Here is a 12141-nt window from a genome sequence, read left to right as displayed (position 1 = left end):
TAACAGACAGAATGCATGTTATGTCTGTTATGTAACAACCGTACTTATCCAATGTTTGTTTTGACTATACTCGTCTGTTGTGTTCCTTATGTCCAACGTTTGTTTTATGTGTGCGGACAACATGGTCACATGTGAAAAACATCTAAATTCCTTGAAAAATCCTAAAAAGAAAATGTGATCAAGGTGAAGAACCCCGAAATCTATAGACAAACTTTAAAATTTATGACAGAAACCATAAAAACATGAACATCCTATATTCTAACCAAGCATAGGATGAATTTTAAAATACATCCAAACACCATAGTTCAAACTTCAAAGCCCTCTCTGATGATGTACCTAATCCACCGCCACCCTCCGATCGCAACCCATGGAATCGAAGCGCAGGGCAGCGAGGTCTCTGGTAGCAAAGCTGACCCATGCCGCCTCCAAGCTCGCCCGTGCTGAGGCTACAGCCGAGCTCAGGGTACTCTTGAAGGTCCATGCCGGCAGCGGCGACGAGTACTACCTCGCCATCCCCAATGTCGGCGTGATTCCACCCCTTGTCGATGCCCTCCAAAGTGGAGACCCGTCATTGCAGGAGAACACTATCACCACACTTCTCAACCTGTCCACCATTGGCTGCAACTGCGAGCCCATCATGTCCACCCGCGACTAGGGGTGGCAATCGTGTCGGGTTGGCGGGTCGACCCGACGGGTTGGCGGGTCAGCATACCTCAACCGGAACTTGACCCGTTTATTAAACGGGTCGACTGTGGCAAACACGAACCCGACCTGTTTAATAAACGGGTAACCCGACACGACCCGCCAACCCATTTAATAAATGGGTTGGGTTGGGTAAACGGGTTCTCAGGTTGGCGGGTCGGGTTGGCGTGTTGACCCACCCGCCTAACCCGTTTATTAAACGGGTCAGCTGGGTTGGCGGGTTGGCATACCCCCAACTCGAACCCGACCTGTTTAATAAACGGGTTACACGGGTCGACCCATTTATTAAACGGGTTGGCTTAAGCCCAACCCGCCTAAGAGGCGGGTTGGCAGGTCGTGTCAGGTTTTGCCACCCCTACCCGCGACATCCGCGATAGGCTGCTCCACGTCCTCAAGCACGGGGCCACCGCCCCAGCCATATGCAATGTCGCCGCCACTATCTACAGCCTCCTCATCGATGATGGTCAAGAGAGGAAGCAGATATATCAGGTCATGCTGAACATGAGTGTTTTTGCTCATGCCGACATCGTGGCCATCTGTTTGCATTTTGGATGAATGACACATGGTTTTGTTGATTTTTGAGTTTTTTAAAATGCAAATGGGATGGCCACGATGCCGGCATGAGCAAAAACGCTCATGTTCAGCATGACCTGATCTGTTTCCGTCAAGAGAGGAGCTCCAGGGTCAGGGGTGAGATAGGCAGGAGAGTTGGAGGTGAGAGAGCGAGAGAGTGTCAGGGGTAACATTTAAATTTTTTTTTTTTTTGCTTTTTTGTTCTCCGTCCCTAATCCGTAACAGGGGATGGAACGGTCTTTAGCTCCTATTATGAATCTGACACATCCAACGTTTGTTATAAATCATGTTCCAAGCAGCTTTTTTTGTTTCGTGCGACGCATGGGACGTGCCATCAAACAAGCCCCAAGTGACTCTATAAACTTCCAGCCAAACCGGGGATGCCAAGTGTTCACGTTGATTTGCAGAGGAAGATGGGGTTCAAGGGGCTAAACACAGGGACCCCAAGGTGGGGCCAGACAACCGTTGAGCGATGTGGTCCCACGTTGGTTGGTCGGAGATCACGTGACGTGGAGCCACGGGTTTGGATGGTCTCCAGTGGACCCTACGACGGGCACGTTGGGGGTAGACCGTTTCAAGCACGCAATTAATAATGATGGGGAGGGAAGGAGGTTGTTGGTTCCCCTTTGCGTCCAAAACACGGACTCAAGGTCAATGCCTTCTAGATTGGGAGAGGAGTCTAGGCGGGCCAAATAGAGAGATGGGTCAAGAACTGATATGGTCCATATAGACCACACAGCCGATTGGTAGGTAGGGCTGTCAAAGGATCGGGTATGACTCGATGCCAACCCGTTTTGGAAAAGATGCAACCCAAGTTTGAGCTTAATGCAATGGGTCTGAAATCGTGTCGATGCCACAAAGTCCTAATTAGATTGACCAATTTCTGTTTTTAAAGTTTACAAATCAGAAATAGAATTGGATACAGATGTGATCAAGACCCAAAAAAAATTTTTAGGTCGCGCTATCATAACATAGGTCTCAAGTCTGAAACCCATAGGGGTTATCCCCCAGCTTGGCCTATAAAAAGAAAAGTTAAAATGGAGATCACATTGAGGCTGTTTCATGATTCTTATACCATGACTTGGATCTAATCCACACTAAGAAGGTCCAATTGTACCCAAACCCAAAAGATTTCTCAGTTTTGCTTTGGACCCAAACATGTTTGTCGTAGCTACCGATTTGGAAGGAGTAGGAAAAGGAATACTTCTTGAGTTTATGATGTAACACCTATGAATTTTGTTTATTTTAAATATTAAATTTGGGTAAAATTCAGTTAAATTTGAGTTAAAATCATGTTAAATTTAGGCAAAATTCAAGAGTTCTAATTGAAATAGGACTTTGATTAGATATGTTATGAACCATTGATCTCGTGGGAGATTTGACTTGGTATTTGGGATTTAGGTTGTATCATAAAATGTGTTTTTCAAATTGGATTGACCTCTATTTTGGGGGTTTTCACTTGAATTGAATCCAAAAATAGATTTTTTAAAATTGATCGAACTATATTTTTGACCCAACCCGGAGTCTGAATAGGATGCCACAATGGCATATGGGGTCGAGGTCATGCCCATCCTAGTAGAGCACCACGTGTCAATGTGGAGCCCACAAGGGACGTGGAGGTGGCCAGGAGTATAATGGTCATTTTTATCCTTTCTATGCCAAGTGGTGATTCTATAATACTTAGAGATCTTCTAGGTGGATCCCAGGTTATTTGGTTTTTTTTTTAAATAATAGATTCTATATAGGTCATATATGGATCCAAACATTAGTATTTGGATCAAATATAGATTTGGATTAATTAATGGATTCTAAATATAATAAATATAGATCTAAGCCATATTAACGGAATCCAATATAGGTTTGGATTAGATTTTCAGTATGGACTCTTAATTAAGAGTTTGGATCGAATTTGATTTAGTCTTTTGATCTAATCTTAGATAGATTGGACACATAGGGTGAGATGCTCTGAATAACGTCATTACTGTTCTAACATAAATTTTAGCCAATTTGTAGCTCACCTATTAAATCGGAGTCAAAGTTGATGTTTCTCATTTCGAGAGCATCGAAATCGACAATCTACAACCATCGACTGAAATTCATGTATAATTGCAGCCTGAAAATCAATATTTTTTGACATTGACTAAATTTTCTGACTGATTAGTGCACGTATGGTTAAATCTAAAACCACCACAACAATCTATTTTTTGAGAGTTATCGAATCGACTATTTAAACGTTGAATTTAGTTGAGTTTTCATGTCTGTAAGCCTCATGAAAGGATAAAGTTCTTATAGAGGTAGGAGTCTCTTTGGGAAAGAAACTCTAAGGAAATTTGTAAAAAGAGAGAAAGAGACCCCTCACTCAATTCCGTTCATCCATCTCTTTCTACACTCTTATTCCTCATACCCTAGGTCCAGACTTTCATTGGAGATTAGAAGTGGGGTTGTAGATCCATTGGTGGTGAAGCTATACACCTACACTGAACATTCTATGATTTTATCGCCTATGAAATTTCAGGTAGGGAACCTTCAATATGTGCATGTGTATGTAGCACCAACGGTGCATCCATATGTTGGAATATAGTTTTAGACATGTATTAGAGGTGATACCAGTCTCAACCATGTGCTCAGATTGATATCCCATGTTTTTAGATGTCTACGAAACCCCAAAATAAGATTTTACCAAAAATAATTTATGAAAACCCTTGTTTCTTAACCATAGTTCATAAAAAAATATTATTTATATTTTTGGATTATATTGGATATTGTTTTGTGTGATCAGCATGTTGAAATCATATTAAAATTTATATTTATGGTATTTAATTAAATAAAATCTAAAAAGATAATAAAACCCTAAATATAGAAAATCGATTTTAAGGATTTCAAGTTTCTTGGTTGTTTCAGATTCAATTTTATGTATTTGAATGATTTTATATGCAACATGAAAATTTGTTGATGCATATTTATACTGAGATTGAATGTATTATGATGAATTAAAACATAAAAATTATGTTTATATATTTTATTTTATGAAAATATGAAATATTCATGATTTTTCATGAAAAGACACACTGTCTTGATTTTTATGGTATCAAACACTTTTCAAGAACTTTATCGTACACTCAAACGGCTTGACAAAAAAAATTCAAATTTTAGAGAGATATTTTATACTCATTGAAGAAGTTTTAGGAGAAATTTTGGCTCTGTTTGAGTTCGAGATGAGAAGATATGGTCTCTGGAAGTTGAAAGAGGATTTATGTCCTAAGAGACATCCAGTATTTCGATTGTACTATGTTGACAATTTTATTTCTCTTAATTTGTATTGTGGTTATAACTGAAACTTTTATGTGTATTAGATTTCATATTAAGTTTCAATAAAATTTTGGTACACAATTTTATTACGGTTTGTGAGTTAAAAATCATGAAAGTTAGCTCAAAAACCTAAAAATTTCTGCAGTCCTGCCTGGTCAAGAACCTGAACAGGTTGAGGTCCATGAATTTTACTTTAAAGCATTGATAAAGCTTGCACTTGATCTCAGTAAGAGATTGTTCCAAACATATTTCTCTATTTACAATATTTTTTACAAAAATTTTCTAGTTCTTTAAAGATATTGAATTAATGCTTCTTTGTAGGGGTAGAACCGAATAGGTCCATCCAAGAGCAGGAAACCCAGTTTCAGTAAAATAATTATTTCTCCTTTCTTCAAACTTCAAATGAGGCAAAGTTTGTGACTAATTTAGCTAACACATTTGTGCGCATATATTGTTAAAATTTTAGATTTTTTCTCATCATAATCTGAGTGAAACAAAATTTATATCGACTGATAAAATTCAGTCTCTGCAGTTTTGAATTGAAATTCTTGTGCTCATGTTGTCTAGGTTTCGAAAGTGAACCAGTCGGGACATGGTTTAGTTCTAGAACTTAATCAAATGAATACATGAATAGTTGAATATTAATATATATTGTTATTGATGTTTATAATATGCACTTGGAGATTATGCATGCTTTTCTATTGTGATGATTAACATGAATTGATATACTACATGTGCTTGTATGAAATAACATATTTATAGTATGCATGTGATATGTCAAAATGCATATAGGGTTATGACATATAGTAAGTATGCATATGGTGCATATGATGTTCTATTTGCATAATTGTCTTGAAATATAGCATGAGGCCATGAAATTGTTGCATATGATATCCAATGCGCATATGATAATGGTTAAGTGCAGTATATCATAATTGTGCATAGAATGTGACATGTGTATGTGTGTGTGCGCATAATAATAAACATGCATTTGATTATTAAAGTATGAACCTGAGACACACTGTGTGGGTGGGCAACCCAATTGCACTGATCGATTGCCTTAATAAAGAGAACCCTGAGGGCAATTTTTGGGTGAAATTAGTCATTGAAATTGCAAGATGATGGATTACATTGTGATTCTTGGTGAAATTAGTCGTTGAAATTGCATGATTGAACTTCCCTGACCTGCCTTAGAGAGGGCAATGGTACAACTTGTGTGGATCCTATTTTATTTTATGGGCAAAAAGTCTCACTGGTCCCCAATCCATGAAGTTAGGGTGCCGAACTACCTAAAGTGAGGAGGTTTATATGTTTTCACATTGTTGTCAGGTCTAGACACGGCAGGAACTTATTCTCCTCCTCCCTTAGACATATTATGCATTGTTTCTTCTTGATATACTTCAGTAAGAGCTTCATCAAGTATAGGAGCAATGGTCTTATAAAGAATGAAAGATCTAACTTACTCAAACTCAGGTTATCAGTGAGTCAAATCTTTTTGCACAAACATGTCTTTAAGAAACACCTACGCATCACACGCCTTCTTAAATTTTACTGTGCGCAACAATCTTGAGCTCCATACTATTCATGAACTAAGACAAGATTTGGGCATTTTTGGCTTCCTAATCTTCAATCTTGTTTTAATATTCTTTAAGGGCCTTCTCGCGCTCGTTGTCATCTAGCGCCTTGATTTGGTCATCATCCTTCTTTATAAGTATGAGTTGTGGTTCCTTAGATGTACCTCTCACATACCCCCAAAGTTTCTTCTCTTTAAGATGATTCTCCATAGCGGACCCCACATGAGATAGTTTGAGTCATTGAGCTTGAATAAGATCACAGTCATGGGTTACTTATCTGCCATGATAAAAAAAAAAAATCAAAAAAAAAAATCAAGAAACACAATTGTACCCTTCACTAAGCCTCTTTCTGCAACCACGAACCATGAACTTCGAACAAGAGAATGGGAAAAAAAATACAATAGGATCTCAAGAGCCTACGGCTCTGATACAATGTAATGAAATACAATAGGAATGTGCACAATACAAAAGAGGCAAAATAAGAGTGATGTGCACAAATACAATGCCACAATAGGCAATACACGAGACACAAAAGGGCAAGTACAAAGAGCACAAGAAATACACCAACACAAGCCACTAAAGGGCTAGAAAGCATATAAAGAATAAGTAAATTATTATTACTAAAATGCTTAAGAAAAGCCTTAGAAAAATGTGGGAAGCATCCCACATACATATACAAAGAAGGGAAGAAGGAGGCTAGCTCAACTAGCCGTTGGGCCACTCCAATGGCTAGTTTGATCTATGTCCCAAACAAAGACTCATTTGTTTCTCTGCTACATCAACCATCGGAGGATTGGATCTGCATTCTTCACTTGCTTGGATATTCTTTGGGTTGGATATCATTAGTACCAGGTCCTTCAAGTATTTGCCTAGCAAATCCAAATTTACCAACATTTGGAGGAAGCACAAGTGGGATCCAGACTTGGGGGCAAGTCTTCTCCAACCGGGGAGAGTGATGCAAGATCGAAGCCGAGCAAACCAGGTTCATCGAATCATTTGACATCCAATATTTATAGTTTGGACAGTTTCTTGTATTGAGTCATTTGCAATGGATATTGGATCCAACTAATTGATTTGTATCCCATTTAACAGTTTAATAGGATTAGGATATGCTTTCCTAATTAGGTGGTTATCCAAATAGGAAACCTGAATCATCTAAGGTTGTAATATCTCATCTATTTATAGATGAGAGGGTTGGGAGTCAAATCATAGTTGAGTTGGGATTTGAGAATGTTAATTTCTATTATTTCAATAATCTTCCACTAATCCAGTTACTTTCCTGTTTTCTGTTAATTTCCTGCAATTTCTAGTTATTTCCTGTATAGAAGTAGTTGGTAGAGGTAGATTTTTGTGTAACCTCAAATTCAGGGTTACATCATAAACATATATATCGGTTTAGATCAAGCAAAAAACACCTGCAGCCATATTTTTTGTTGGGAACCTAATGAAAATGGGTGCCTGACTAGAACATTCCCTATATGTGCATGCATGTGTGGTGCTATAGAAACTCAAAATCAAACTAACTCAATTTAAGAAACAAAAACAAAATGTGAATAAGGTTTTTATTACAAATTTGAAAAACTAGATGGAAATAACTACAGAGAAATAGGGGAGAGAGAAGGGGGGGAATACAAGTAACACATAGAACCCGCACCATTGAACTCAAAATTCTAATGAAAACCAAAACAAAATTCAAGATACAAAATCCCCCCCCCCTCCCCCCAACCCCTCCCCCCCAATACAAAAAAACAAAACTCTTGCAAGATCGCTTATTCAACAAAAAAGCATTTCTAGCAAACAGAATAATTAACAAAGTATTAATTATGAAAAAATCAATTTATTTAGATCAAACATTTAGAAAGAAGTCCTATTCCCAGGACTTAAAGAAAAGATGAAAAGCAACTTAAAAAAAATGGACAAAATAAACCCAAAACAAGAACTTCTCATGAGCAAGGGCAACAAGGAAACCAAAATTCTTAGAGAAAGCTAGAACGCTCCATGAAATCCCAAGTTTCTAGTAGGAAACCATGCAGATTAGATATGAACAGCACCACAAATTTGACAAAAGCAAGACAAGGATAGGTTACTAAAAACGCTGGTCCTATACAGAAAAATCACAAAAATTCATTCCTCCATAAGAAAAACAAGGAAACAATTGCAGAGTATAGAATTCTTACCTCTGTAGAAGCTCATCAAACCAAAGGCGAAGCAGATTGTCTCTTAGTCAATGTAGAGAAGGAGATGAATTGAAGATAGATCCATTGATCCCTCTACAAAATTCCAGTGATTTGCAATACTCACTCAATTTTATAGTCCTCCAAGGAAGGAGTTGTTCAAAGAGAGAGAAAGTGTGTCTGAGGGAAGCCTCATTTTTAGATTCAAGGGACACATCATGTATTCTAACCACTTGAAATTGTTATATAGAGCTCCATCCTGGTTCCTTCTTGACACCAATGTCTTTCATCAGACTCCTTATTTTTGTAACATCTCCCCAGTGGCCTCTCTCCGCGCACATGTTGGACAGTGAGACATACACTCCCGAATCACTAGGCTCCATCTCTAGAACCTTGTTCGCTGCTAATCTTCCAAGCTCAACATCTCCATGAAGTCTGCAGGCACCAAGCAGTGCTCCCCAAACAAGAACATTGGGTTTATGAGGCATTGCATTTATGAATCTAACTGCCTCTTCCAGTCTTCCAGATCGGCCAAGCACATCAACCATGCATGCATAATGTGGAACACCTGGTTTGATACCATAATCTTTTTCCATGGAAAGCAGATAACCATATGCTGCTTCTACTAGACCATTATGGCTGCATGCAGATAAAACCCCCACGAAAGTCACAGGGTCTGGCTCAATTTCTTTCTCTATCATGTGGTCAAATATTTGAAGAGCCTCAACACCTCGGCCATTATGAGCATAGCCTGCAATCATGGCAGTCCAAGACACCACATCCGGTGTACATATAAGATCAAATGATTTGCAAGAATCTTCTATGTTTCCACATTTTGAGTACATTGTGACCAAAGAACTGCTCACTGAAAGGTCAAATTCAAGGCCTGTTTTGACAGTTTGGGCATGGAATTGCTTGCCCAGCTCTAATTGTGTCAGACTTGAAAGCACTCCAAGCAGAGATGACATGATAAAACCATCCATTTTTAGACCACATTTCAGCATCTGATGAAACTGCAATAGGGCCTCCTCAACATACCCATTTTGCGCAAAACCTGAAATAAGAGATGACCAAGAAATGTCATCTTTTTGTGGCATCCCACTGAATACTCTGAAGGAAGAAACAATATCTCCACACTTTGAGTACATATTAACAAGAGCACTGCCTACAAGAATTTCTCTTTCCATGCCAAAATGAAGAGCAAAGCCATGTATTTCCTTTCCTTTCCTCAACGATTTGCAAACAGAACAAGAAGTGAAAAGAGCTGACAGAGTGAATGCATCAGGGTTCAGCTCTTCAAGCTGCATCTTTCTGAACAATTCAAATGCTTTCTCTGACTGGCCATGTTCTGCAAATCCAGCAATCATGGAAGTCCAGGAAACAGCATCTCTTTCAACCATTCGTTCAAACAATTGGAAAGCTTCATTGAGGCTTCCACATTTGGAGTACATTGTGAAAATTGAACTAGCAACAGAAACATCAAGAGATAATCCAGCCTTAACAGAAACGGAATGTATTTGTTTCCCCAGTTCTTCACAGTCTATGACACTCAGAACGCTTGAAGTTGCATATTTGTTGGGTTTCATTCCTTCTCGAGATATTTGCTGGAACAACTCAATACATCTTCCTGTATTCCGATTTTGAGCATAACCAGCAACCATGGTTGACCATGTGGAGACAGCAATCTTGTGACCACTATCCCTTTCTTCATGAAACACTCTCTCAGATAACTCAATATTTCGGCATTTCATATATGCATTGATGAGGGCTTCAAAAACCACAGCACCTGAAAGAAACCCTCCCTTCAAAATCCAACAGTGGAACTGCAAGACTTGTTCGAGTTTGGCCATTTTAGCACAGACACTAAGTATGCTTGTGACAGTGTATATGTTTGCATCAACTCCAGAAGTTCTCATGCTTCGGAAGAACTCAAAAGCAGAAACAGCATCCTCCTGCCTAACATGACCCGAAATTATTGCTGTCCAGGACACAACATTCCTGTCTGGCATTCTGTGAAACTCCACGAGTGCATCCTCAATCTTTTCACATTTTGCATACATGTCAACCAGTGCAGTTGCAATGAAGACATCATCTTCCAGATTGCATTTGATTACCCAACCATGAATTCCTTGACCCAAGTCCAATTCTTCCAATCCAGCACAAGCTGTTAAGGCACTTGAAAACGTAAAGGAATTTGGCATACAGTGAGAATCATACAGCATACTATTGAAGAGATCAACAGCAATCCAATTCTCCTTATGCCTCACACTACCAGCAATAACAGCATTCCACAGAACCACATTTCTACAAGGAACATCGTAAAAAACCCGAAGGACGTCATCAAAGATTGCATTTTTTCCCAAAAAATCAATCACACTGGTTGCTACGTACAAATTGGACAAAAACCCAGATTTGATGATGTGCACAAGCACCTGACCCCCTCTTTGCAGAGACCGGAGCGACGAGCAAGCTGATAGAAGCCTGCAATAGGTGAACGGGTCAGGCCTAAAACCCAAAGAGTGCATCTTGCAGAACACCTCCCACAGCTCTTCGAATCGAGAATCACGATGGTAACCAGAGATAACAGCATTCCAAGAGGCAAAATTTGGGGGGGGAGTTTCAACAAACAGTCGGTGGGCATCACGGGTGCAGCTGGATTTAGCGAACGAGTTACCAAGGGTGTTGGCAACGTGGGCATCTTGGTTGATGAGGTTGTCCCTGAGGATGTCGGCATGGAGAAGGTGGTGCTCAGCGGGTATGGATTCGGAAGGCAGGAGATGAAACGCAGAGTGAGAAAACAATCGAGAAATTTCGTCGAACACTTGGCGGACGTTGCTAAAGCTAATAGGACGGGGCGAAGGGCGAGGTTTTCTTATTGCTCGCTGGGATAGGCGTTGATAATGGAGCATAATTTGAGGGATTGGGCAGTGCGTCGACCATGGCATCAATTACCGCGCCTAGCCACGGAGCCCGCCCATCTACCGGTTCTTCTTCAAAATCAATGGACGGGGAGATGATCTAAAGGTTGAAACTAGAGATGGCAGTGGACCGGGGCGGAGGCGGGGTTCAAGGGTCTGAAAATTTTGCCCTCCATCCCCGCTTTCAAATTATGTTATATATAAATTTTGTTCACTTCCTTGTCAACTAGTCAAGATGGCCGAGTTGGTCTAAGGCGCCAGTTTCAGGTACTGGTCCGAAAGGGCATGGGTTCGAATCCCATTCTTGACAATTTATCTCTAAATTATTTTCAGTTTTTCATTTGTTCTTTTTTTCCCCTCATATGTATGCACGGTCACAAATCTCCCTCCTTGGCAACGGAAAATCTCGATTTTTCCAAAATCTGGTTTCTCTTCCGAAAACATCGATGTGTACAAAAACATAAAATATATATAACAATTTAGTGACCCTGTAAGTAATGCAATAAAATTGTATTTTTCACATGTTAATATAGAATTAAAATTGTTATATATATATATATATATATATATATATATATATATATATATATATATATATAGGTTCGAATCCCATTCTTGACAATTTTCTCTAAATATTTCCAGTTTTCATTTGTTCATTTTTTCTCATATATTCATGGTCACAAATCTCCCTCCTTGGCAACGGAAATCTCTATTTTTTAAAAAATCTGATTTCTCCAGAAAACGTCGATGAGTACAAAAACATAAAATATATATAACAATTTTGTGACCCTGCAAAATAATGCAATAAAATTTTATTTTTCACATGTTAATATAGAATTAAATTTTGTTTAAAAATAGGATATTTTAGGGGAGGCGATCTTATATATATTG

At 39.0% G+C, this 12141-nt stretch overlaps 1 protein-coding gene and 1 non-coding gene across 2 annotated transcripts; one reads left to right on the top strand and one right to left on the bottom strand.

The window, feature by feature from the left end:
- Positions 1-6093: 6093 nt before the first annotated feature.
- On the bottom strand, positions 6094-11277 carry LOC149847034 (pentatricopeptide repeat-containing protein At1g74600, chloroplastic-like). Its single transcript, XM_089993045.1, has 2 exons — positions 8336-11277; positions 6094-6435 (listed from the first exon to the last, which is right to left on the bottom strand). Exon 1 carries the CDS (start codon positions 11275-11277, stop codon positions 8575-8577), a length of 2703 nt encoding a protein of 900 aa, XP_089849171.1. The 3' UTR covers positions 6094-6435; positions 8336-8574.
- Positions 11278-11479: 202 nt separating this feature from the next.
- Positions 11480-11560, top strand: TRNAL-CAG (transfer RNA leucine (anticodon CAG)). Its single transcript has one exon. It is a non-coding gene; the product is annotated as a tRNA-Leu (tRNA).
- The last annotated feature ends 581 nt before the right edge of the window (positions 11561-12141 follow it).

Source organism: Nuphar pumila, chromosome 2, assembly GCF_984573655.1.
Source record: "Nuphar pumila chromosome 2, dmNupPumi1.hap1.1, whole genome shotgun sequence".
Taxonomy (NCBI): domain Eukaryota; kingdom Viridiplantae; phylum Streptophyta; class Magnoliopsida; order Nymphaeales; family Nymphaeaceae; genus Nuphar; species Nuphar pumila.
Note: the sequence above shows the minus strand (reverse complement) of the source record. Positions and strands in the feature narration are given on the sequence as shown.